The sequence below is a fragment of the Scyliorhinus torazame genome, chromosome 9 (assembly GCF_047496885.1).
Source record: "Scyliorhinus torazame isolate Kashiwa2021f chromosome 9, sScyTor2.1, whole genome shotgun sequence".
Lineage (NCBI taxonomy): Eukaryota > Metazoa > Chordata > Chondrichthyes > Carcharhiniformes > Scyliorhinidae > Scyliorhinus > Scyliorhinus torazame.
In genome coordinates this window covers 266,179,694-266,207,532 of record NC_092715.1, presented here as the reverse complement: position 1 = coordinate 266,207,532, position 27,839 = coordinate 266,179,694, and the positions used below count along the sequence as shown (strand labels likewise).

Sequence of the window (27,839 nt, the reverse complement as noted above, 5' to 3'; positions counted from 1 at the left end):
TGGAGGTTGGGGGGGGGTCCGTGCTGGGGTGGAGGTTGGGGGTTGGGGAGGGGGTCCGTGCTGGGGTGGAGGTTGGGGGTTGGGGAGGGGGTCCGTGCTGGGGTGGAGGTTGGGGGTTGGGGAGGGGGTCCGTGCCGGGGTGGAGGTTGGAGGTTGGGGGGGGGGTCCGTGCTGGGGTGGAGGTTGGGGCGGGGGGGGGGTCCGTGCCGGGGTGGGTGATGGGAGGGCAAATGAGTTGGTCCACCTGGCCAGGTGCCAGCCTCCAACAGTTGGACCCATGCGGTCCATGCCACCTGGCTGGGGGGAGGAGGGGATATGGGCAATGATGACATGTCGTCGTTCCCCTCCCCCCCACCAGGTCGTCATGTTTTCAGATCATCCAGCGATGTTGGCCGCCGTGGTGGCAGCCGCTCATGTCTATGTTGCCCTGGATGAGGAGGAGGAGGAGGAGGAGGAGCGTGCCAGAGAGGCGGCGCAGGCTGCCGCAGAGGGGCAGGCGGCAGCCGCCCAGGCTGGAGGGACACCTGACCGACAGGACGAGGAGGGGGAGGAGGACGTCGCGGCCCCACGGCAACGGAGGCACCCGAGGGCGCCCCGTGTGTACCGGCCCCGGCAGTCATACCAGGACCTCACGGACCGGGAATGCAGGAGGAGACTCCGGATGAGCCGGGAAACCGTGGCACACATCTGCCACCTGCTGGCACACCTGTCACCGCGTGGCACTGGCGGGGGACACCCTCTCCCCGTGTCCGTCAAGGTTACGGTGGCCCTGAACTTTTATGCAACGGGGTCATTCCAGGCACCGAGTGGGGACCTGTCCGGCATATCGCAGACATCGGTGCATCGGTGCATCCGGGCAGTGACAGATGCCCTTTATGCCATGGCGCACCGCTACATCCGCTTCCCCGTGGACCGGGCCAGCCAAGATGCCCGGGCCGTGGGCTTCTCTGCCATTGCCGGGTTCCCCATGGTCCAGGGCGCGATCGATGGGATGCACGTCGCCGTGCGGCCACCTGCAGATAACAGGGCCGTGTTCACTAATAGGAAGGGGACCTATTCGATGAACGTACAGGTGGTCTGCGACCACCGCATGATGATCCTGCACGTCTGCGCCCGTTACCCAGGCAGTGTACACGACTCATTCGTGTTGTCGCGGTCATCCATCCCCGGCATGTACGAGGGACGCCATCCCCGGCTGAGGGGCTGGTTGCTGGGCGACAGGGGCTACCCATTGCGATCGTGGCTGATGACGCCTATACGGAGGCCACGCAATGAGGCGGAGAACTGCTACAATGATGCCCATGTAGCGACAAGGGGAGTGATCGAGAGGTGCTTTGGCGTGCTGAAGATGCGTTTCAGGTGCCTGGACCTCTCTGGGGGCGCCCTCCAGTATCGGTCAGATAGGGTCGGCCGCATCATTGTGGTGTGCTGCGTCCTGCACAACATAGCCCAGCAGAGGGGCGATGTGCCGCAGGCAGAGGAGGGCGGAGTGGAGGAGCAGCAGGAAGAGGCCCAGTCCTCCCCAGATGAGGGGGATGGGGGCAATGGTCAGGGCAGACGGGGTAGACACAGACGGGTGGCTGTCCACCGTTACCGGCTGGCCCAGCGGGCACGGGACAGACTGATAGACGCCCGCTTCACTGACTAGATGGGCGTGGGAATCGGGTAGTATGGCCACAGACCGCACACCATGACAACAGCCGACCACCCACACCCCCCACCCATCCATCCACCCAGCACCATCACCCCCCTCCCCAACCCCACACACCCCACCCGCATGCACACCACCCCCCCACTCCCAATTGCCGATCCACCGGCGGCACAACGGGCCGGGCTCACCCAGTTGCGGGTGGACGCGTGTCTATCGCAGGCCATGGAGAATGATGACAGCCCGCCTCCGATGAGCTCCTGGCTCTACATCGTTGGACTATGTCTGACCCATGGCCACAGTACCACCATCCACCCGGACCATCCCTGCATGCGGCTGTGACACTGCAGCGCACGGTCCCGTCCTCTGCCCGGGGGATGTTGATGGCGGCCCAGGGGGAAGGGGGCAGACTCACCTGGGGCTGAGGTAAGACCACCCCTCACACACACACTTGCGCTCAACGTACATGACACCCCCGCACACTTTGGACAGAGCACAAAGGCAGCTTCGGTAGGTGTAACATTGACTTTAATAACCAAAGGAGTTCATGCACGTGCCCTAGCGCCTAAAACTCATCTGTGCCCTGCACCCGTGCCAACTTACTCAGTGTCTAATTGTTTGGCCTTACGGGCCCTTTGACTACATCTACGTGGTTCCCCAGACGGTACAGCAGAACTGGAGGTGGACTCCTGTGATTCCTGCCCTCTGACACTGGATCCCTTTGGCGGCCGTTTCCTGGGGCGTCCTGGCCTAGATGGGCCAGGCTGCGGCCCGGGCGACTGGGATGGCGAGCTGCCAGCCTGTCCTGCCCGTTGCCCACCCGATGCACCTGGGACGGAAGGGGTGGAGTCCGAGGTGTCGCGGTGTACCGGGACCTCCCCTACAGAGGGAGCCGGGACGGACCACACCACCTCCTCCTCCCTCGGGGTGCCCGATGGCCCCCAGGCCTCTACATGGGTGGGGGATGCGAACGGACTGGCCATCCGACGCGCCCCCGACATCTGGCGCTGCCAGTCCTGGAGGCCCGTGCTGGTATCGACAGGGGTCTGCAGGTTTGCAGCCATGGAGCCCAGGGGGTTGTCGAACCCTGTCTGCGACAGTGCGACGCCAGCTCGCACATGGCCACTGGCGCCGATGCCCTCAGCGATGGCCTGCTGAGACTGGGCCATGGCCTGCAGAGACTGGGCCATGGCATGCTGAGACTGGGCCATGGCCTGCAGAGACTGGGCTATGGCCTGCTGAGACTGGGCCATGGCCTGCTGAGACTGGCTATGGCGTTGAGCGCCTCTGCCATCTGGCGCTGGCACTGGCTCATGGCCTCCTGTGAGAGGGCAGCCATTTCCTGGGCCACAGACGCCGCCTGCACGGAAGGCCCCAGGCCTCGCAAACCGTTCCCCATGTCTGACACCGTCGCACCCATTGCCTCCACCGCGGACGCCACCCGTGCGGTGTCAGCCTGGGTGGCACGCATGACCGGGACCACTCCCAGCTCCTGGACGCGGGTGGACTCCTCCACCTGCGACCGCAGCCGCCGCAAGCCACCCGTCACCCTATTCGCTCGTCGGTGGTTGCATCGGATCTATGTGTGGGTGTGGTAACTGCAGGAACCCGGGATCCATCTGGGCGGCAGATGTTCGCTTGGCCTGGGCTGCCCTCCGACCGCCCGGTCCCTCTGCTGCTCCTACCTCCACCTGCTGTACCGGGATGGCTGTGTTGTGCGCACCAGTGAGTGTACCAGACGCCTCATCACTAAAGTGCCCAACCGTGGTGAGTGTTTCTGCGATGGTGGAGGGTGTTGGTGACAGCAGTGGCGTTGTGTCGTGCTCTTCGTCCCACTCTGAGTCCATGGCACTTTGGGGTGGGGGTTCGTCTCCACCCATCCACTCTGAGTCACTGTCCGGTATTTCGTCTTCCCGGGTAGGGGTGTCCTGGGTAGTGCTGTCCCGGGTAGTGCTGTCCCGGGTAGGGGTGTCCTGGGTAGTGGTGTCCCGGGTAGGGGTGTCCTGGATAGTGGTGTCCTGGGTAGTGGTGTCCTGGCTCGGATGTGACGGGGGCCTGTGGCTGCCCCCCTCATCGCTGGGTGGTCGCTCCCGCACGTGACGGGGGTGTCGTCTCCCTGTTGCTCCAGGTCTCTCCGTCTCCCGTGGTCTCCGAGGGGCATCCTGCGGGCGTCGCATGCTGGAGGGTTCGGGTCTCTCCGTCTCCCGTGGTCTCCGAGGGGCATCCTGCGGGCGTCGCATGCTGGAGGGTGCGGGTCTCTCCGTCTCCCGTGGTCTCGGAGGGGCATCCTGCGGGCGTCGCATGCTGGAGGGTGCGGGTCTCTCCGTCTCCCGTGGTCTCCGAGGGGCATCCTGCGGGCGGTCTGCATCTGCGGGGATGGGTGCCTGGACGTTTGGTCCTGCGATACACAATGAAGCATGCATGGTTAGACATCAGGCAGTGATCAGGTGATACGGGAGAGGGGGATATAGGGGAGGGGGGATATGGGGACGGGCTGTTGGTGGCTCACTTGCTCGTGGGGCCCCGACCTCTGCATCAGCAACCTCCCGGTCGTCAGGTCCGCCAGCCAGTTCCAGGGCCCTTTCCTCGTGTTCGGTCAGTGGCCTCTCATCAGCGGGCCCTCCTCCAGTCCTCACATGCTCCCTATTGTTGTGTGCGCGCTTCTCCTGGGGGGGGGGGGGTGGTGGCAGGGGTAAAAGGCAACAGTGTTAGGCAGGTATATGAATGCACGCCATCGGTTGCGCGTGCATTGCAGAGGTTAAGGTTAGGGCTGGATTCACTTGGGGATATGGGGGAGGGGGGATATGGGGGAGGGGGGATATGGGGGAGGGGGGATATGGGGGATATGGGGAGGGGGGATATGGGGGAGGGGGGATATGGGGGATATGGGGGAGGGGGGATATGGGGGATATGGGGGAGGGGGGAATATGGGGGATATGTGGGAGGGGGGATATGGGGGAGGGGGATATGGGGAATATGGGGGAGGGGGGATATGGGGGAGGGGGATATGGGGGAGGGGGGATATGGGGGAGGGGGGATATGGGGGAGGGGGGGATATGGGGAATATGGGGGAGGGGGGATATGGGGGATATGGGGGAGGGGGGAATATGGGGGATATGGTGGAGGGGGGATATGGGGAGGGGGGATATGGGGGATATGGGGGATATGGGGGAGGGGGGAATATGGGGGATATGGTGGAGGGGGGATATGGGGGAGGGGGGGATATGGGGGATATGGGGGAGGGGGGGATATGGGGGAGGGGGGGATTTGGGGGAGAGGGGATATGGGGGATATGGGGGAGGGGGGATATGGGGGATATGGGGGAGGGGGGATATGGGGGAGGGGGGATATGGGGGATATGGGGGAGGGGGGGATATGGGGGAGGGGGGATATGGGGGAGGGGGGATTTGGGGGAGAGGGGATATGGGGGATATGGGGGAGGGGGGATATGGGGGATATGGGGGAGGGGGGATATGGGGGAGGGGGGATATGGGGGATATGGGGAGGGGGGATATGGGGGATATGGGGGAGGGGGGGATATGGGGTAGGGGGGATATGGGGGATATGGGGGAGGGGGGATATGGGGGAGGGGGGATATGGGGGAGGGGGGATATGGGGGAGGGGGGGATATGGGGGAGGGGGGATATGGGGGATATGGGGAGGGGGGGATATGGGGGAGGGGGGGATATGGGGGAGGGGGGATATGGGGGAGGGGGGGATTTGGGGGAGAGGGGATATGGGGGACGCTCACCCTGCCTGCTCTGACGAGGTCGTTCACCTTCTTGTGGCACTGGGTGCCTGTCCGTGGTGTCAGGGCCACAGCGGTGACGGCCTCTGCCACCTCCCTCCACATACGCCGGCTGTGGCGTGGGGCAACTCTGCGGCCGTGCCCGGGATACAGGGCGTCCCTCCTCTGCTCCACCGCATCCAGGAGCGCCTCCACATCGCGTGACTCGAACCTCGGGGCTGAGCGACGGCCAGCCATCAAGTCGGGTGTTGCGGTCGGCTGTTCCGGTCGGGTGGGGGGGAGCTGCGCGGCCTTATGAGCCGTCACGCCGTGCAGCGCGTATGACGCTGCACGGCGTGAACCACTGCGCAAGCGCGGATCCCGTTACGTCGCTGCTAGCCCATTTCGGGCCGCAGACTATCGGCCCATTTTTATGACGTGACGCAAGTGGGATTTGCGCCGTTTTTTGCGCCGATCGGCGGAGTTTCCGCCGATAACGGAGAATTTCGCCCCTTATCTCGCTTTGCCTTAAAAATATTCAAAGTTGAAAGCAGACTGAGGCAGGCCAGCAGCACGGTTCAATTCCCGTACCAGCCTCCCCGAACAGGCGCAGGAATGTGGCGACTAGGGGCTTTTCACAGTAACTTCATTTGAAGCCTACTTGTGACAATAAGCCATTTTCATTTCTTATTTTTAAACAGTGACCCCTTAGTTCTAGATTCTCCCACAAGAGGAAACATCCTCTCCACACCCACCTTGTCAACACCCCTCGGGATCGCAAAGGTTTCACTCAAGTTGCCTCTTACTCCTGTAAACTCCAGTGGATACGAGTTTAACTTCTCCAGTCTTTCCTCAAAAGCCCATTCTTGGCATCCAACCGAAATGCCCGCTCGGTTTCTCTCTCTACACACGCCAGCGTTCTCTCTTTTTTATTTCAAATTCCAAGCATCCACAACAGAGCGTTTCAGCTCACCCAAAACTCTGCCGGCCGTATCCTAACTCGAGCCCATGGAATCATGGGGACCGTGACAGCGTGCCTATTAAGTTGGATGAGTGACAGGAACCATTTTTTGGGGGGTGAACTGTTATTGATTAGACTGGAGAAAGGTGCACAGGATGGTTCCCCAGGGGGTCAGAACTGGGCTCATTGCTTTTCATGATCTATATTAATGACCTGTCTGGGGGGGTGCAGGTGACACAAATCTTGGAAGAGTTGTGAATTGCATGGAGGACAACGATAGACCTCAATGAGACATAGTCAAGGATGACGGACACGTGAAACTTTAATGCTGAGAAATGTTAAGTGATGCATCTTGGCAGGAAGAATACAGAGAGACAATCTAAGATAAAGGGTATAATTCTGAAGTGGGGTGGGGGTGGGGGTGAAGCAGGAACAGAGAGGCCTGGGGACAAACTGTGGAAGGTGGCAGAGCAGCTGACAAAGTAGTTAATAAGATTTATGGGGTGCTTGGCATTAGAAATGGAGGCATACGGTTAAAAATCAAAGACGTTATGGTGAACCTTTATGGTTCGGTCTCAACTGGAATATTTTGTCCAATTTTGAGCACCAAAGTTTAGGAAGGTGTGCGTAGAGGGTGCAGAAAATATTCCAGAGAACTTTCCCGGGGATGAGGAACTTCAGTGACGCAGACAGACCGGAGACGCCGGGGTAGTTTTCCTTGGAGGAGGCTGAGAGGAAATTAGATCGAGGTGTTCACAATCATGAGGGGTCTGGAGAGAGAAGTTGGAGAGTCAGGAGCCAAGAAACAGAGGACACTGATTTCAGGTGAATGGTAGAGGAAGCAAAGGTGACACGAGGATTAACTGTTTTACGCAGCGGGTGGTTAGGCTGTGGAAGGCACTGCCTGAGAGTGTGGTGGAGGCCGGCTCAATCAGGGCTTTCAAGAAGGACTTGCGGAATTATATGAAGAAAAAATGGTTGCCAGGTTACGGGGGGGGGGGGGAGGCAGGGAAGTTGAAGTTGGGGTTAGCAGCGTTGCCCTTGGTGAGAGTCAGCACAGAAACACCGGGACAAATGACCTCCTTCTGTACTGTAACCGTTCTGTGATTCAACGTCCCATTTACCTATTAGCCGTGCGCTCGCTCATTTGCATTGGCTCCCAATCCGGCAACTCTTGGATTGTAAAATTCTGGCCCTTGTTTTCAAATTCCTTCACGGTCTCGCCCTTCCCTATCTCTGTAACTCCCTCCAGCCCAACCACCCTCCACAATGTCTCCACTTCTGCAAATCCGTTCTCTTGCGTATTCCTGATTTTAAAGGCTCTGTCATTGGTGGTGGTGCTGTCAGCTGCTCATTTCCTGAGCTCTGGAATCCCCCCCTCTCCACCTCACGTTTGTAGGCACTCCTTAAAATCCATCTCCTTGACTCGGCCTTTGGAAACGCGCCATGGTATCTTCTTCCCGTCGTGATGCCAGATTTTGTTTGATGATTATTGAATGGTGCTATACGAATGCAAATTTTGTCGCTGGTCCAGTGCAGTACCGAGCGAGCGCTGCACTGCCGCTTTTCAGATGAGACGTCAAAACAACGCTCCATCTCCCCTGTCATGTAGACATAAAAGATCCCATCAGACACTGTTTTATAGGGTAGTACGGTGGCACAGTGGCTAGCACTGCTGCCTCATGGCGCTAGGGGCCTGGGGTCGATTCCGGCTTCGGGTGACTGTCTGTGCGGAGTCTGCACATTCTCCCCGTGTCTGTGTGGGTTTCCTCCGGGTGCTCCGGTTTCCTCCCACAGTCCAAAGTTGTGTAGGTTAGGTTACAGGGTTTTGGAGTAGGCGGGGAACTGGACCTGTTAGAGTGTTCTTTCAGATAGCCAGTGCAGGACCGATCAGCCTCCTTCTGCACTGTTGGGATTCTGCGATTTTATGATTCTAAGAGCAGTGGGCTTCTTTCTACTGTCACAGCCAACATTAATTCCTCAACCGACATCACTAAAACAGATGGTCAGGTCGTTATCGCTGTGTGAAAATTGGTTGCTGTGTTTCCCACATTATAATAATAATAATCTTTATTGTCACAAGTAGGCTTACATTGACACTGCAATGAAGTTACTCTGAAAATCCCCTAGTCGCCACACTCCGGCGCCTGTTCGGGTACACAGAGGGAGAATTCAGACTGTCTAATTCACCGAACAGCACGTCTTTCGGGACTTGTGGGAGGAAACCAGAGCACCCGGAGGAAACCCACACAGACACGGGGAGAACGTGTAGACTCCACACAGACAGTGACCCAAGTCGGGAATCGAACCTGGAACCATGGAGCTGTGAAGCCACAGTGCTAACCACTGTGCTGCCGTGCCGCCCATACATTACAAGAGAAGCTCCATTTCAAAGTACTTTATGGGTTGTAAGGTGCTTTACGACATCCTGAGTTGGCAAAGATCACTGTACAATTGCTAATCTTTCAAGACTTTAATTATTTTCAGTGCTGCCATTTAAGCGGAAAACAATGTTGTTACCATGTAGCCAGCTAAATTACTGTTTTAAATTATTGTTGCGAGCCGCTTTAGTTTAAAAATAAAATGCCCCTGAGCTTATCCACGTCTTTTCAGAATGTGATCCCCCCATTGACGTACTGTTTGCGACAATGTTAACTTGATTGGCCAATCACTAGGAGAGTAAGGGATTGGTCGAACAGTCCAGTCAGCAAAGAACAGGGGCGTCATTTTCCGACCCCCCAGCGGGTCGGAGAATGGCCGTTGGCCGCCGTGAATCCCGCCCCCGCCGGTTGCCAAAGCCTCCGAAGGGAGAAAAGTCGGCGGGGCGTTAATGGCGCCGCTGACGTCGGAGAATGGCACGGGTCTGCGCAAGGCATCCGATTTTGGGGCTGCCGATATTCTCCCTTCCGGATGGGCCGAAGTCCCGTCGACGTGATGACCGTTCACGTCGACGTAAATCAAACCTCCTTTTCATCGGCGTGAACCTGTGTTCCAGGATCACGCCGACCAGCGTGGAGGTGAGTGACGGCCTGGGGGGTTGGCCGCTGGGCAGGCGATGGCGTGGCCGCAGTCTGAATGTGTGGGGAGAGGTGTGTCTCGGGTTGTGTGTGTGTCTGTGTGCGGCGGGGGGGGGTGGTTAGAGTGGGCTGGGCTCCGGGGGAGTGCCGGGAGGGGGGTCAGTGCCGGGGAGGGGGATGGGGGGACCGTGCCGGGGAGGAGGATGGGGATGGGGGGTCCGTGCCGGGGAGGAGGTTGGGGGGGTCCGTGCCGGGGTGGGGGATAGGGGGTCCGTGCCGGGGAGGGGGATGGGGGGTCCGGGCCGGGGAGGGGGATGGGGGGTCCGTGCCGGAGAGGAGGTTGGGGGGTCCATGCCGGGGAGGGGGATGGGGGGTCCGTGCCGGGGAGGGGGTTGGGGGTCCGTGCCGGGGAGGAGGTTGGGGGGGGTCCGTGCCGGGGAGGGGGATGGGGGGTCTGTGCCGGGGAGGGGGATGGGGGGTCCGGGCCGGGGAGGGGGATGGGGGGTCCGGGCCGGGGAGGAGGTTGGGGGGGTCCGTGCCGGGGAGGGGGATGGGGGTCCGTGCCGGGGAGGGGGATGGGGGGTCCGGGCCGGGGAGCGGGATGGGGGGTCCGTGCTGGGGAGGAGGTTGTGGTCCGTGCCGGGGAGGGGGTTGGGGGGCCCGGGCCGGGGAGGAGGTTGGGGGGACTGTGCCGGGGAGGGGGATGGGGGGTCCGTGCCGGGGAGGAGGTTGGGGGGGCCTGTGCCGGGGAGGGGGATGGGGGGTCCGTGCCAGGGAGGAGGTTGGGGTCCGTGCCGGGGAGGGGGATGGGGGGTCCGTGCCGGGGAGGGGGATGGGGGGTCCGGGCCGGGAGGGGGGTGGGGGGTCCGTGCCCGGTAGGAGGGTGGGGTCCGTGCCGGGGAGGGGGATGGGGGGTCCGGGCCGGGGAGGAGGTTGGAAAGTCCGTGCCGGGGAGGGGGATGGGGGGTCCGTGCCGGAGAGGAGGTTGGGGTCCATGCCGGGAGTGGGATAGGGGGTCCGTGCCGGGGAGGAGGTTGGGGTCCGTGCCGGGGAGGGGGATGGGGGGGGGCCGTGCCGGGGAGGGGGATGGGGGGTCCGTGCCGGGGAGGGGGGGTGCGAGGGCAAGTGAGTTGGTCCACCTGGCCAGGTGCCAGCCTCCAACAGTTGGACCCATGCGGTCCATGCCACCTGGCTGGGGGGAAGGAGGGGATATGGGCAATGATGACATGTCATCATTCCCCCCCCCCCCAACCAGGCCGTCATGTTTTCCGATCATCCAGCGATGTTGGCCGCCGTGGCGGCAGCCGCTAATGTCCATGTTGCCCTGGATGAGGAGGAGGAGGAGGAGCGTGCCAGAGAGGCGGCGCAGGCTGCCGCAGAGGGGCAGGCGGCAGCCACCCAGGCTGGAGGGACACCAGACCGACAGGATGAGGAGGGGGAGGAGGACGTCGCGGCCCCACGGCAACGGAGGCACCCGAGGGCGCCCCGTGTGTACCGGCCCCGGCAGTCATACCAGGACCTCACGGACCGGGAATGCAGGAGGAGACTCCGGATGAGGCGGGAAACCGTGGCACACATCTGCCACCTGCTGGCACACCTGTCACCGCGTGGCACTGGCGGGGGACACCCTCTCCCCGTGTCCGTCAAGGTTACGGTGGCCCTGAACTTTTATGCAACGGGGTCATTCCAGGCACCGAGTGGGGACCTGTCCGGCATATCGCAGACATCGGTGCATCAGTGCATCCGGGCAGTGACAGATGCCCTATATGCCATGGACACCGCTACATCCGCTTCCCTGTGGACCGGGCCAGCCAAGATGCCCGGGCCATGGGCTTCTCTGCCGTGGCCGGGTTCCCCATGGTCCAGGGCGCGATTGATGGGATGCACGTCGCCGTGCGGCCACCTGCAGATAACAGGGCCGTGTTCACCAATAGGAAGGGGACCTATTCGATGAACGTACAGGTGGTCTGCGACCACCGCATGATGATCCTGCAAGTCTGCGCCCGTTACCCAGGCAGTGTACACGACTCATACGTGTTGTCGCGGTCATCCATCCCCAGCATGTACGAGGGACGCCATCCACGGCTGAGGGGCTGCGATCATGGCTGATGACGCCTATACGGAGGCCACGCAATGAGGCGGAGAACCGCTACAATGATGCCCATGTACCGACAAGGGGAGCGATAGAGAGGTGCTTTGGCGTGCTGAAGATGCGTTTCAGGTGCCTGGACCTCTCTGGGGGCGCCCTCCAGTATCGGTCAGATAGGGTCGGCCGCATCATTGTGGTGTGCTGCGTCCTGCACAACATCGCCCAGCAGAGGGGCGATGTGCCCGCAGGCAGAGGAGGGCGGAGTGGAGGAGCAGCAGGAAGAGGCGCAGTCCTCCCCAGATGAGGGGGATGGGGGTAATGGTCAGGGCAGACGGGGTAGACACAGGCGGGTGGCTGTCCACCGTTACCGGCTGGCCCAGCGGGCACGGGACAGACTGATAGCCGCCCGCTTCACTGACTAGATGGGCGTGGGAATCGGGTAGTATGGTCACAGACCGCACACCATGGCAACAGCCGACCACCCACACCCCCCACCCATCCACCCACCCAGCACCCTTACCCCCCTCCCCAACCCCACCCATCCCACTCGCATGCACACCCCCCCCCCCATTGCCGATCCACCTGCGGCACAACGGCCGGGCTCACACAGTTGCGGGTGGACGCGTGTCTATCGCAGGCCATGGAGGATGATGACAACCCGCCCTGCGGTGAGCTCCTGGCTCCACATCGTTGGACTATGTCTGACCCATGGCCACAGTACCACCATCCACCCGGACCATCCCTGCATGCGGCTGTGACACTGCAGCGCACGGTCCCGTCCTCTGCCCGGGGGGATGTTGATGGCGGCCCAGGGGGAAGGGGGCAGACTCACCTGGGGCTGAGGTAAGACCACCCCTCACACACACACTTGCGCTCAACGTACATGACACCCCCGCACGCTTTGGACAGAGCACAAAGGCAGCTTCTGTAGGTGTAACATTGACTTTAATAACCAAAGGAGTTCATGCACGTGCCCTAGCCCCTAAAACTCATCTGTGCCCTGCACCCGTGCCAACTTACTCAGTGTCTAATTGTTTGGCCTTACGGGCCCTTTGACTACGTCTACGTGGTTCCCCAGACGGTACAGCAGAACTGGAGGTGGACTCCTGTGATTCCTGCCCTCTGACACTGGATCCCTTTGGCGGCCGTTTCCTGGGGCGTCCTGTCCTAGATGGGCCAGGCTGCGGCCCGGGCGACTGGGATGGAGAGCTGCCAGCCTGTCCTGCCCGTTGCCCACCCGATGCACCTGGGACGGAAGGGGGGGAGTCCGAGGTGTCGCGGTGTTCCGGGACCTCCCCTACAGGGGGAGCCGGGACGGACCACACCACCTCCTCCTCCCTCGGGGTGCCCAATGGCCCCCAGGCCTCTACATGGGTGGGGGATGCGAACGGACTGGCCATCCGACGCCCCCCCGACATCTGGCACTGCCAGTCCTGGAGGCCCGTGCTGGGATCGACAGGGGTCTGCAGGTTTGCAGCCATGGAGCCCAGGGGGTTGGCAAACCCTGTCTGTGACAGTGCGACGCCGACTCGCACATGGCCACTGGCGCCGATGCCCTCAGCGATGGCCTGCAGAGACTGGGCCATGGCCTGCAGAGACTGGGCCATGGCCTGCTGAGACTGGGCTATGGTGTTGAGCGCCTCTGCCATCTGGTGCTGGCACTGGCTCATGGCCTCCTGTGAGAGGGCAGCCATGTCCTAGGCCACAGACGCCGCCTGCACGGCCTCGCAAACCGTTCCCCATGTCTGACACCGTCGCACCCATTGCCTCCACTGCGGATGCCACCCGTGCGGTGTCGGCCTGGGTGGCACGCATGACCGGCACCACTTCCAGCTCCTGGACGCGGGTGGACTCCTCCACCTGCGACTGCAGCCGCCGCAAGCCGGCCGTCACCCTCTTCGCTCGTCTCCGGGTCGGTGGTTGCATCGGATCTATGTGTGGGTGTGGAAACTCCAGGAACCCGGGATCCATCTGGGCGGCAGATGTTCGCTTGGGCTGGGCTGCCCTCCGACTGCCCGGCCCCTCTGCTACTCCTACCTCCACCTGCTGTACCGGGACGGCTGTGTTGTGCGCACCAGTGAGTGTACCAGACGCCTCATCACTAAAGTGCCCAACCGAGGTGAGTGTTTCTGCGATGGTGGAGGGTGTTGGTGACAGCAGTGGCATTGTGTCGTGCTCTTCGTCCCACTCTGAGTCCATGGCACTTTGGGGTGGGGGTTCGTCTCCACCCATCCACTCTGAGTCACTGTCCGGTATTTTGTCTTCCTGGGTAGTGCTGTCCAGGGTAGGGGTGTCCTGGGCAGTGCTGTCCCGGGTAGTGGTGTTCTGGGTAGTGGTGTCCTGGGTAGTGGTGTTCTGGGTAGTGGTGTCCTGGGTAGTGGTGTCCTGGGTAGTGGTGTCCTGGGTAGTGGTGTCCTGGGTAGTGGTGTCCTGGCTCGGATGTGACGGGGGCCTGTGGCTGCCCCCCTCATCGCTGGGTGGTCGCTCCCGCACGTGACGGGGGTGTCGTCTCCCTGTTGCTCCAGGTCTCTCCGTCTCCCGTGGTGTGCGAGGGGCATCCTGCGGGCGTCGCTTGCTGGAGGGTCCGGGTCTCTCCGTCTCCCGTGGTCTCCGAGGGGCATCCTGCGGGCGGTCTGCATCTGCGGGGATGGGTGCCTGGACGTTTGGTCCTGCGATACACAATGAAGCATGCATGGTTAGACATCAGGCAGTGATCAGGTGATATGGGGGAGGGGAATATAGGGGAGGGGGCTATGGGGGAGGGGGGGATATGGGGGATATGGGGGAGGGGGGGATATGGGGGAGGGGGGATGTGGGGGATATGGAGGAGGGGGATATGGGGAGGGGGGATATGGGGGAGGTGGGATATGGGGAGGGGGGATATGGGGGAGGGGGGATATGGGGAGGGGGGTATGGGGGAGGGGATATGGGGAGGGGGGATATGGGGGAGGGGGGATATGGGGAGGGGGGTTATGGGGAGGGGGGATATGGGGAGGGGGGGAGGGGGGATATAGGGGAGGGGGATATGGGGGAGGGGGGATATGGGGGAGGGGGGGATATGGGGAGGCTCACCCTGCCTGCTCTGACGAGGTCGTTCACCTTCTTGTGGCACTGGGTGCCTGTCCGTGGTGTCAGGGCCACAGCGGTGACGGCCTCTGCCACTTCCCTCCACAGACGCCGGCTGTGGCGTGGGGCAACTCTGCGGCCGTGCCCGGGATACAGGGCGTCCCTCCTCTGCTCCACTGCGTCCAGGAGCGCCTCCACATCCCGTGACTCGAACCTCGGGGCTGAGCGGCGGCCAGCCATCCAGTCGGGTGTTGCGGTCGGGTGTTCCGGTCGGGTGGGGGGGAGCAGCGCGGCCTTATGAGCCGTCACACCGTGCGGCGCGTATGACGCTGCACGGCGTCAACCACGTGCGCAAGCGCGGATCCCGTTACGTCGCTGCTAGCCCATTTCGGGCCGGAGATTTTCGACCCATTTTTCCGACGTGACGCAAGTCGGATTTGCGCCGATCGGCGGCCTTTGCGCCGATAACGGAGAATTTCGCCCCAGATTTTTGGTATTTCATTAAATTTCTCCGTTAAGAAATTAAGAAAATTAACTGGATGGACATGAAAATAGGATTGTTCCAGAGTCTGTTTTTGGCAACATCTTGCACTCATATAGCACCTTTAATGTAACAAATTATCCAAAGGCACAAGTGCCAAACAAGTCCTGACGTCAAGCCACATAAGCAACTAACAGAACAGGTTTGTCAAAAAGGTAGATGATAAGGAGCGACCTCAAGGAAAAGGGGGCAGTGGGGAAGCGGAGAGGTGGGGGGGGGGGGGGGGATTCCAAAGCTGCAACATCTTCTGCCAGTGGTAGAGCGACTAAAATTGGGGTTCCGCAAGAGGCCAGAATTGCCGCAAAGATCTCAGTGAAACTCCAACTGAGGCTCAATCCAAAAAAAAAAAACCCATTAGTTCTTCAAAAGCCCAGAATCTCTGCTCTGAAACTGAGCAGGAAGGACTACACCACCTTAGGAGCTAGTACGTCCCTTACAGTACAAAGTTAGATTTTCATTCTTGTTCTCCCAACCCTAATCATTGACTGATCCATTTTCTCATTTCGACCCTGGACGTTTACTGTCCATCCATTACTTTTAACTGCTTGTGCCTCTCGCCTTTGTTTTCGCAGGCCCAGCTCCTGAGTCGGTGACGGAGAAGATCTACCAGATTAGTAAAACTGTGGAAGAGTTTGCCACCTGTCCCGATCTGAGAATAAACCTTTCTCGACTGGGCAGGCAAGAATTTGACCTGGAGAACAAGTTCAAACCCTTCAGAGGTATTTTGTGGCTTTTGTCTACACCCGACAACCAACTCCACACCTCATCCAAAAGCAAAAGTACTGCATTTTTGAATTTAATTTCCATTGTAGACTTGTCCAAGGTGTCACCTTTGTGGGAGGAATCTCACTGAGCGTTCTAAACCTGCCTCATTTCAAAAGAGAATTGAAGTAGCTTTGGGATTCCGGAGGCACAAACAGCTTCTCCCTTTTCCATCCGAAGAATTTAAATCAGCTCATTCTTAGAAAGGTTGCCGTGGTTCAGGAAAATAACATTCTTGTACAGAAGCAGAGGTGTGCTTAGCAAATCCAAGATGGTCAACAGGGAAGGGCAGATTGTCTGCTGTTTTGGCACTAAAGATTGTTGTTTGTTGGAATATCTGAGTGGTGCACGCTTTCTCAAGGACTTGTATTTCCGTGCTGATTGGGCCAGGATTTAAACTGTTGACCCTGGCTCAGTTGGCAGCTCTTGCATCTTGGAGTCTGAAGACTGTGGGTTCAAGTCATGGGGTGGGGTGAAGATGGGGACAATGTGACGGTAGGGGTCCCAAGGCGCCCGGGGACGAGATTATTTTTGTGAGTTTCATAGATTTACGGCGCAGAAGGAGGCCACAGGGGCTGTTTAGCACAGGGCTAAATCGCTGGCTTTGAAAGCAGACCAAGGCAGGCCAGCAACATGGTTTAATTCCCGTAACAGCCTCCCCGAACAGGCGCCGGCATGTGGCGACTAGGGGCTTTTCACAGTAACTTCATTTGAAGCCTACTTGTGACAATAAACGATTTTCATTCATTCATTTCAATTGGCCCATCGAGCCTACACCGGTCCTTGGAAAGAGCACCCTACCCAAGCCCACACCTCCACCCTATCCCTGTAACCCTACCCCACCTTTTTTGGACACTAAGGGCAATTTTGCGCGGCCAATCCACCTGACCTGCACATCTTTGGACTGTGGGAGGAAACCGGAACACCCGGAGGAAACCCACGCAGACACGGGGAGAACGTGCAGACTCCGCACAGACAGTGACCCAAGCCGGGAATCGAACCCGGGACCCTGGAGCGGTGAAGCAACTGTGCTAACCACTGTGCTACCGTGCTGCCCACTCCTTCCTGGTCGACTAAATTAAAATATGACTGACAGGATAATGGGGTTAAATTATGCGGATGGGCTGCACTTGTAGGCAGTTATGACCTCAAGGATAGCAGATTGAGGAGTTGGTGGGATAAAGAGAGGGAAGGTATTTCCTCTGGTGTGGGGAGTTCAGAACAAGGGGGCAGAACCTCAGGGGAGCAGACCAGGACGTTCAAGGGTGATGTCAGGAAGCGCTTCCTCAGCGCTAGGAGCGGAGTGGAATTCTGGAACTCTCTCTCCCTCTCCAAAAAGCTCTTGAGTCTGGGGGCCAACGGAAAATTTCAAAACTGAGATTGATGGATGTTTGACAGGTGTACGGAACCAAGGTGTGTAGTTGGAGCGACAAAAGAGATGGAATTGAATGGTGGAACGTGATAGTGGGGCTGAATCGTCTCCTAATTCTGCGAGGCGAGAAGGTCCCCTCGCTTCTAATACATGTTGAACTGGCCTAACTGAGCACATCGAAACCCGATCTTTTCCAATGTAAAATATCCTATTTGCGTCAATGAACAGCGAGTTCCATAATAAAAGGAGCCTCTTTCCTGGAACAGGTAGTGCTTTGGGCACCTGTGGGGGCTTTTCAAAATAGGGTTGGCGTTAACTGGACAGTGAGGTCAATGGCCCCATTCTGAGGTCGTTCCCCCTCAGTTAATGCGTGTGTGTGTTTGTGTGTGTGTGTGTTGCAAGGGGCTCCCGAGGGTTGAAAGGTCACATACCTCTGTCTCCCACTGGGCCCGTACTTCCTTGACGCAGTAACAAGTAGACCTGAAACGAGACAGCTGCAGTCAATTGGCCGCTCACATGCTCAGGAGTGACAGATCTCCATCAAAGCCTGCTACTGATTGGAACCCCAGACTGGTGCCTCTAAGCAAGGGCTGGTGAACTGACCCGAACGCACTCATGGGGACTACTCTGCGTCATAACAGACAATTCCTGAAATACTTGTCTTTCACTGGGGGACGGTTCTGCTTCTTGTGAACCAGATGTGCGGAAACCTGCTACAAGGCTGATTTTAAAACATTGCATTTTCTCAAAATCCTAATTATTTGAAGTTGTAGCTCCTGAAAGCATTTGAGGATTTGAAAAAAAATTAGCTTCTGAGAGCTATGACCTAAACTGAAATTCATTTCTATGAGATCTTAATCCTTCCTGTAGGTTTCGAGATATGTATCTGCAGGAAGTTTTAAATTTTAAAATATTCTTTCTGCTCTGCCTATTTCATTTTTTTCTCTCTTTTATTTTCTCCATTCCCCCTTCCTGTCTCTTTCTTCTCCACTTTGTTTCTTTTATTTCTCATCCAAATCTTGTTTCCTCTTTTTCTCTCTGATTCCCCCCATCAATTTGGACCGGAGGACTTGTGCTAAATTTTGATGTTTGTGGGAGGATGTTTACAATGGTGTTGGAGCGCGGTCGATGGCCGTGGGTGATGGTCCGCACCTCTCACCAGCAAAACTGATCTATCTGGGCAGCACGGTAGCACAAGTGGATAGCACTGTGGTTTCATAGCTCCAGGGTCCCAGGTTCGATTCCCCGCTGGGTCACTGTCTGTGCGGAGTCTGCACGTTCTCCCCGTGTCTGCGTGGGTTTCCTCCGGGTGCTCCGGTTTCCTCCCACAGTCCAAAGATGTGCAGGTTAGGTGGATTGGCCATGATAAATTGCCCTGAGTGACCAAAAAAGGTGAGGAGGGGTTATTGGGTTACGGGGATAGGGTGGAAGTGAGGGCTCAGTGGGTTAGTGCAGTCTCGATGGGCCGAATGGCCTCTTTCTGCACTGTATATTCTGTGTTCTATCTCAACCTGACATCCTGACCACAGTAACCTCCTCCAGGCCTACAACCCTCTGCGAGCCCTGTCCTCCTCCAAGTGCAGCCCTGTGCCCATCACTGATCCCCTTCACCCCACTCTTAGCAGTCATGCTTTCAGATGCCTTGACTCCAAGACCTAGAATTCCGCCCCTAAATGTCTCTGCTTCCTCCATTTACCCACAAGATACTCCTTAAAACCTACCTCTCTGGCCAAGATATTGGTACACTCTCTTAATATCTCCTTATGTGACTCGGTGTGGAATTTTGTTTAATTTCACTGCTTTGAAATAGTGGCCCAAGAACCTTTTATGTCCACGTGAGAAGGCAGACAGGGTCTCGGTTTACCACTCTAACAGTGCGGCACTCTCTCAGTGCTGCACCAGGGCCATTAGTGTTAATTTTGTGTTTAAGTTGTTGGAGTGGAACTTCAACATCATGGTATGGAAGTGAGAGTGTTCCCACTCAGTCATGTCTGCTGCCTAGTTGGTTTGGTTATAGAATCCCTACAGTGCAGAAGGAGGGCCATCCAGCCCATCGAGTCTGCACCTACCCCCTGAAAGAGCACCTCATCCAGGTCCACTCCCCCACCCATATCGCCCTATCATCATAATCTAAGTTGCACATTTTATATTTTTTATTCATTTATGGGGTGTGGGCGTCGCTGGTTAGGCCGGCATTTATTGCCCATCCCCAGTTGCCCTTCAGAAGTTGGCAGGTGAGCTGCCTTCTTGAACCGCTGCAGTCCTTCAGGTGTAGGTACACCCACTGTGCTGTTAGGGAGGGAGTTCCAGGATGTTGCCCCAGCGACAGCGAAGGAACAGCGATATATTTCCAAGTCAGGGTGGTGAGTGACTTGGAGCGGAATCTCCAGGGGGTGGAGTTCCCAGGTATCTGCTGCTCTTGTCCTTCTGGACGGTAGTGGTCGTGGGTTTGGAAGGTGCTGTCGAAGGAACCTTGGAGAGTTACTGCAGGGCATCTTGTAGATGGTACACACGGCTCATGGCTACCACTGTTCTTTGGTGGTGGAGGGTTTGAATGTTTGTGGATGGGGGAGCAATCAAGCGGGTTGCTTTGTCCTGGATGGTGTTGGGCTTCTTGAGTGTTGTTGGCGCTGCGCTCATCCAGGCAAGTGGAGAGTATTCCATTACACTCCTGACTTGAGCCTTGTAGATGGTTGACAGGCTTTGGGGGGGTCAGGAGGTGAGTTACTCGCCGTAGGATTCCTAGCCTTCTTTGGACGCGAAGGGCACATTTTTGAGCATAGCCATTCCACCAAACCCACACAGACACGGGGGGAAAGTGCAAACTCCACATAGACAGGCACCCAGGTCCCTAAGGCTGTGAGGCAGCAGTGCTAACCACTGTGCCATTGTGCTGCCCTCAATCAGCACAATAGCAATGTATTGGGTGTTCCCTTTCGCGTTTAATAGCTTCAAGTTGATACAGATTCAATGGGCTGAATGGCCTCCTTCTGTGTCACCTTCTGTGTCATAATGATTCTATAATTTGCGAATGGAATTTTGCCCTTCATTGCTAGAGGGATGGAGTTTAAGACTAGGGCGGTTATGCTGCAATTGTATAAGGTGTTAGTGAGGCCACACCTGGAGTATTGTGTTCAGTTTTGGTCTCCTTACTTGAGAAAGGACGTACTGGCGCTGGAGGGTGTGCAGAGGAGATTCACTAGGTTAATCCCAGATCTGAAGGGGTTGGATTACGAGGAGAGGTTGAGTAGACTGGGACTGTACTCGTTGGAATTTAGAAGGATGAGTGGGGATCTCATAGAAACATATAAAATTATGAAGGGAATAGATTGGATAGATGCGGGCAGGTTGTTTCCACTGGCGGGTGAAAGCAGAACTAGGGGGCATAGCCTCAAAATAAGGGGAAGTAGATTTAGGACTGAGTTTAGGAGGAACTTCTTCACCCAAAGGGTTGTGAATCTACGGAATTCCTTGCCCAGTGAAGCAGTAGAGGCTCCTTCATTAAATGTTTTTAAGATAAAGATAGATAGTTTTTTGAAGAATAAAGGAATAAAGGGTTATGGTGTTCGGGCCGGAAAGTGGAGCTGAGTCCACAAAAGATCAGCCATGATCTCATTGAATGGCGGAGCAGGCTCGAGGGGCCAGATGGCCTACTCCTGCTCCTAGTTCATATGTTCCTATAACATATCTACTTCGCTCCATTTTCAATTTGCCAGATAACTAACAAGGCTTTACAAAGGAAATATCTCCGAGAGATCTGTTATATCATCGATCCTGCAGTGAAGATGTGAGCAATCTCCAAAGTTTGTTCAAGTGTTGAGGCAGCTGCAGAGGAAGTCCCACTTGTCAAACTGACAGTAGTAATCTTAGAAAATAAGTAAATAATGGTAGAAATAACTGAGTAGAAACTTTGACTGATCTGCGACCCTGTATACTTGGGATGATTGAGGCTGCACAGGTGTAGGATTCAGCTGTTTGCATTGTACGTGCATCACCCGCTGTCCAGTTTGCAAACTAAATTAACATGTCAGGCAAGAGTACAGCATCTGGAATTGGTTGCATGTAGCTTTGATGTTATTGACTGTTCTTTAGGTTTCACATCTTTGGTTTACAGGGTACTACCAGGGGGGCCGGTTTAGTTCAGTGGGCTTGACGGCTGCTTTGTGATGCAGAGCGAGGCCCACAGCGTGGGTTCAATTCCCGTACCAGCTGAGGTTACTCATGAGGGTCCCGTCTTCTCAACCCCCTTGCCTGAAGTGTGGTGATCCTCAGGTTAAACCACCACCAGTCAGCTCTCCCCCCTCAAAGGGAGAAAGCAGCCTATGGTCATCTGGGACTATGGCAACTTTACTATTTCATACAGACCAGCCAACCCAACAATTCTGGGTTGGTGTTTATATTGCACATGAGTTTCCATCTACCTCTTCTCATCCTTTACGGCACGTCTTTCTGTTTTCTTTTCTCTCATCTACTTAACCGAAAACATCTGGGGCGTGATTCTTCGTCCCTCTGTGTACTAGGGGCTTTTCACAGTAACTTCATTGCAGTGTTAATGTAGGGCGACTTGTGACAATAAAGATTATTATTATTAAGAAATGGAGCACAATTTGAAGAGCTTTTGCGAACCAGTGCAATTGGAGGAATCTCCCAATATTGACCTCGGGAGTGGGGCCAGTGATGTGGGTGGTAGGCACTCGACAAGTGGTTTGGGGCGTAACTGACTTACGTCTGAAAAGTTCCTGAACCTTTGTGCTACTTTGGTGGAGAGAATTGATATGACAGCAGGAAAAACCAGGAACTCAATCCCCACAAGCTTGCACATTGTGTGTCCACCCCTCAACCATGATATCAATTCACAATATACTGGCAGGGTGCATGTTATATCCGTATAGAGTCCCGCATGAAATTAATTTCAGCCGTTTTATTCCAAGTTTGGAGCTGTGAGTAGGTTCAAGGCATAACCTTGCTCAATATTTGTTAATAAATTGCTAATTTAGTTCAGATGGCTGATATAAAAGTCGCCATGACGCAGGATGAATACTCCACAAGGCAGGATTAAGGCAAAGCTGTGTTTGGCTTTATTAAGCCTGACCAGGGAGAGCTTGTTGCTGACACTTTTCCAAAAAGGAAAAGTGTTCCATTGCGTGGCCATGACATCCATTATTAAAAACAGAGAATGCTGAATGTACTCAGCAGCTCTGGCGCCATCTGTGGAGAGGGGCACAGAGCTAATGTTTCAGGTTGATGATTGTTGTTCGAAAATGGATAAGGTTGGAGATGTAACAGAGGCAGAGAAAGGAGGGGAGGGGAGAAGAGCAAAAGGGAAGGTCAGTGATAGGCTGGAACGCAGGAGAGATTAAAGGATAAATAGGGACAATGGTTCGATGCAAAAGGGGTAAAAAATTGGACAAGGAAAGAAACAAATGATGGGTCTAGAGGGAGCGATAATGACAACAGTAAAATCCTCACTGGTAACTGCTACCCAGAAAATGGAGATAGATGTTCTGATCTGAAATTGCTGAACTCACTGTTGAGAGCAGAAGGTTGCAGAGTGTCCAATTGAAAGATGTGGGGCAGGATTCTTGGTCCCGACGCACCCGTTTTCTGGACGGACGTGCCCCTGACGGCAGCGGGATTCTCCATCTCGGCCGCCGGCCAATGGGGTTTCCCATTGTGGGCACCCCCAGGCTGTTGGGAAATCCGCAGGCGTGAGTGCGCTGCCGGCTAAACGGAGGAGCCCGCCGACGGACAATCCAGCCCGAGGCGTGGTCGTTCTTCGAGCTTACATTGAGCTGTGGTGGTATGTATTAGGCGTCATGTGGGACTGTGAAGCCGTGATGCTATTGGCTGACAGATCCCGGGTCCTGGTTGGCTGTTGACTCCTGGCTCCGCCCTGAAGGCGGAGTATAAGATCCCGAGCTTCTCCCCGCTGCTCCATTCTGTTGCTGAACTGCTGGGGACAAGTCTCGCTTAATAAAGCCTCATTGACTTCATCTCTACTCGTCTCTCTCGTAAGCCATTGTGCATAAAACCTCCAATATCTCAAACTTTTTCCAGTTCTGGTGAAAGGCCAACGACCTGAATTATTAACTGTGTTTCCCCCCACAGAAGCTGCCTGATCTGCTGAGTGTTTACAGCACTTGTTTCTGTTTTTATTTCAGGTTTTCAGCATCTGCAGCTTTTTTGGCCTTTATGGCAACACAGATAAAGAGAAAATGACGGAGTAATGCAATTGTTCAGCTTTGGAGTAATAAGTAACTGGCATTATGACAGTGAGAAGATTCACCATTCAACACCCCATGTTGTTGTATGGTCAACAAGGAAATACTGCTTGGGCGGCAAGGTGGCGCAGTGGTTAGCACTGCTGCCTCACGGCGCCGAGGGCCCGGATTCGATGCCGGTGGAGTTTGCACATTCTCCCCGTATCTACGTGGGTCTCACCACTACAACCCAATGATGTGCAGAGTAGGTGGATTGGCCACACTAAATTGCCCCTTAATTAGAAAAAAACAAGGAAATAATGCTAACAGTATATTTATCGTGTCTGTAAAGTAATGATAGGCCCCAAGAAAACCATTGCAGTGTCTCAAACTCAGCAGTCCGGATACTGGCAATGACTGTAAAACGGGCATTTTTTAAGCCGCTATGCGTAAATTTTAATTATTATTGAAAGAGTGGGGGGCAGCACGGTGGCACGCCTCACGGCGCTGAGGTCCCAGGTTCGATCCCGGCTCTGGTCACTGTCCGTGTGGAGTTTGCACATTCTCCCCGTGTTTGCGTGGGTTTCGCCCCCACAACCCAAAGATGTGCAGGGTGGGTGGATTGGCCGCGCTAAATTGCCCCTTAATTGGAAAAAATGAATTGGGTCCTCTGAATTAAAAAAAAAAATTATTGAAAGAGTAAAATACCTTTTGTAAAAGACTGCTTTGTTCAGCTCAGTGCTGCTTTGGCACGGTGGCACACGGACTCCTTATGGGCTTCACTCGCCTGTCTATTCACGCGCTCTGAGTTGCCCTAGTGACCCTTGAACCGATCTGATCTGATTTGAAGCACCCGACCCGGAAACTGGCAGGATTCGAAATCCAGCATGGACCTGCTCCCAGGTTTGTCGCTTCTGAGACACTGAAACCTGTGCAGAGCAGAATGTGACGCCTCGCCACACAATGAGGCATGAGGTCAGATGCCCGAAAGCTTGGTCACAGAGTTTGGATTTAAAAACTGTCTCCAAGGGGGGAGAGAAAAGGAGAGAGGCGGAGAGGTTTAGGGAGGAAATTCTAGAGCTGAGGACCCAGGCAGCTGAAGGCACATCTGCCAATGGTGAGAGAAATAAAATCAGGGTGCTGGAGAGGCCAGAGGTAAGAGGAGAATTATAGTGGAGAAAGAATCATACCCAACCACTCTCATACACCTCAGACAGGCTGGTTTAGAGAACATTGGCAGAGGTCATTGAATTTCTCAGCTTTAGGGCCTTTATGGCCGATAGAGGAGAATGGGAATAAAGAGAGAACTTTAAATAAAGATTTCACATCATAAGATAAGATGGTTTGCTTCTTTCAAAACTCGGAACAGAAAAACATTTTTAACAACTTTTGTGCGATTATCTGCACAGAAAATGCAATTCATTCCTTTGGAAATGTGACAGTTCTAGTGAACATGGTCCTCTTAAAACCGGACACATGTTGTTACTTGAACACATTGTTATCGACCTTGTATTCTTCAAGATTTACTCTGATGAATTCAGTTGACGAATGTGAGCTAAGTTTCATAAACTGAGGGGAAGGGAAGAGAATGGTTTGATCACTCCTCTCAGTAACATAATGACAGCTTTTTCTAATTACTTTCGGCTACAATGGGACTCCACTGCTGCAAACTCTGGCACACATCATTGATCCTTTTAACCCTATCTTTCAGAGTTATTTTCCTTTGCTCGGTCCCCTCTTGTACAGTTCCGGAAGGCTGATGATGGTTCATGAGCTGCACACAAGGGGGCCACTCGCAATGATCTGAGGGAATTATCGACCAGTAAGCCTAACATCGGTAGTGGGGAAAATTTTCGAATCCATTATCAAGGACTTTATAGTGGAACATTTAGAAAGCAGTGGCAGGATCAGTAAGCGTCAGCATGGATTGATGAAGGGGACATCATGCTTGACAAATCTGTTGGAATTCTTTGAAGATGTGACGAGTACAGTCGACAAGGGGGAGCCAGTCGATGTGGTACATTTGGACTTTCAGAAGGCGTTTGACAAAGTCCTGCATAAGAGATTATTGTGCAAGATTAAAGCGCATGGGATTGGGGGAAGTGTATTGTGGTGGATAGAAAACTACTTGGCAGAGAGGAAACAAAGAGTCGGAATTAATGGGTCCTTTTCAAATTGGCAGGCAGTAACTAGTGGGGTGCCACAGGGATTGGTGCTGGGACCCCAGCTATTCACAATATATATTAATGATTTGGATGAGGAAACAAAATGTAACATCTCAAAGTTTGCAGATGATACCAAACTAGGTACTCCGGTTTCCTCCCACAGTCCAAAGATGTGCAGGTTAGGTGGATTGGCCATGATAAATTGCCCTTAGTGTCCAAAATTGCCCTTAGTGTTGGGTGGGGTTACTGGGATAGGGTGGAGGTGTTGACCTTGGGTAGGGTGCTCTTTCCAAGAGCCGGTGCAGACTCAATGGGCCGAATGGCCTTCTGCACTGTAGGTTCTATGATTAATCTAGGACAAAGGTTCGGCACAACATCGTGGGCCGAAGGGCCTGTTCTGTGCTGTATTTTCTATGTTCTATGTTCAAGGTGGGAGGGTGAACTGTGACGAGGCTGCTGAGATCCTACAGCATGATCTGGACAGGTTGGGCGAGTGGGAAATCAATGGCAGATGCAGTATAATTTGGATAAGTGTGAGGTTATTCACTTTGGAAGCAAAAACAGGAAAGCAGATTACTACCTGAAAGGTTGTAAATTGGGAGAGGGGAGTGTGTAGCGGGACCTGGGTGTCCTTGTGCACCAGTCGCTGAAGGTAAGCATGCAGGTGCAGCAGACGGTAAAGAAGACTAATGGTATGTTGACCTTCATTACGAGATGTTTCGAGTATAGAAGCAGGGGTCTGTTGCTGTAATTATACAGGGTGTTGGTGAGGCCACACCTGGGATATTGTGTGCAGTTTTGGTCTCCTTTTCTGAGGAAGGATGTTCTTGCTCTCGAGGGAGTGCAGCGAAGGTTTACCAGACTGATTCCAGGGATGGCGGGACTGTCATATGAGGAGAGATTGACTAGGTTAGGATTGTTCTCGCTGGAGTTCAGAAGAATGAGGAGGATCTCATGGAAACTTATAAAATTCTAACAGGACTAGACAGGGTAGATGCAGGGAAGATGTTCCCAATGGTGGATGTGTCCAGAACCAGGGGTCACAGTCTGAGGATTCAGGGTAAACCATTTTGGACAGAGATGAGGAGACATTTCTTCACACCAAGAGTGGTGAGCCTGTGGAATTCATTACCACAGCAAGTAGTTGATGCTAAAACATTGAATATATTCAAGAGACACTTGGGGAGAATGGGATCAAAGGCTATGGGGAGAAAGCAGGATTAGGCTATTGAGTTGGATGATCAGCCATGATCGTGATAAATGGCAGAGCAGGCTCGAAGGGCCAAAAGGCCTCCTCCTGCTCCTATCTTCTATGATTATGTATCTATGTCTAATCAGTTCTTGATGATTTCCCTCTGCCTCCCCAGTTGAAATTGTGGACACAGTGGAGGTTTACCTCAACATGCTCAGAACCATTTTTGACTTCAGCGCTATCAAGGGATTACTAACTGGACCCAACCAACTGAAAATAAGGATAGACGCCATGCATGGAGGTAAGTACAATCATTATTTCTAATGGATTGACAATTGGTTCATAATACTCTGGGGTTTTTTTTGTTGTTGACCCGTTCAGTTGCGTAGTTGGGAGTGAATATAAATAATCCAAAATAAAATGAGTGTTATTCAATGGTTATTAAGGATGATGGGACTCGGTATTTATCTGGGGTGTCTCTCCACTCACCACAGTGGAAGTGACTATCAGGTCTCCATTTTGCTGTCACCCTACATCCTATCTACCTGAGACAGAGGCCTACCCCGACATGTTTCAGCCTCAGCGGGAGTACTACATCCAACTCTTGACAGCACACTTCCGGAAGGAGGCCTAGGCCTCGGAGAGGGTGTGAGGTGGACCGACAAGAACGGAACCAGGGATGAGGGACTTGAGTGGGGAGGCCAAAGAAGGTGGGGAATGTTCCCTTGAGAGCTCAGAAGGCAAAGAGGAGATTTCATAGAGGGGTTCAAAATCCTGAAAGGCTCAGATGGAATAAATAAGGAGAATTTGTTCCACATGGGCTAAAGGATTGATGGCCAGAGAGCGCAAATTTCAGGTGGTCAGCGAAAGAACCAGAAGTGACATGGGAGAAAAACTATTTGCACAATCTAACAAGCACTGACAGGGTGGTTAGAAAGAGATTCAGTTGTAGGTTTCAAAAGGGAATTGGATTAATATTCAAAGGAAGACTAATTACAGGGCTATGAGGAAACAAATAGGAAAGTGGGACGAACTGGATTGTTGGATGCCGACTTTTCTTAAAGATTGTCATTAACTGAACTTATTGAAACATTAATCA

At 55.0% G+C, this 27,839-nt stretch overlaps 1 protein-coding gene across 1 annotated transcript in view; it reads left to right on the top strand.

The window, feature by feature from the left end:
- pgm5 (phosphoglucomutase 5) overlaps window positions 1–27,839 on the top strand; it is a 380,558-nt gene that overhangs the window by 259,734 nt on the left and 92,985 nt on the right. The window contains exons 3-4 of the mRNA XM_072517425.1: window positions 15,622–15,768; window positions 26,916–27,041. Of these exons, the coding sequence (XP_072373526.1) occupies window positions 15,622–15,768; window positions 26,916–27,041 (273 nt within the window). The remainder of the gene's footprint in view (window positions 1–15,621; window positions 15,769–26,915; window positions 27,042–27,839) is intronic.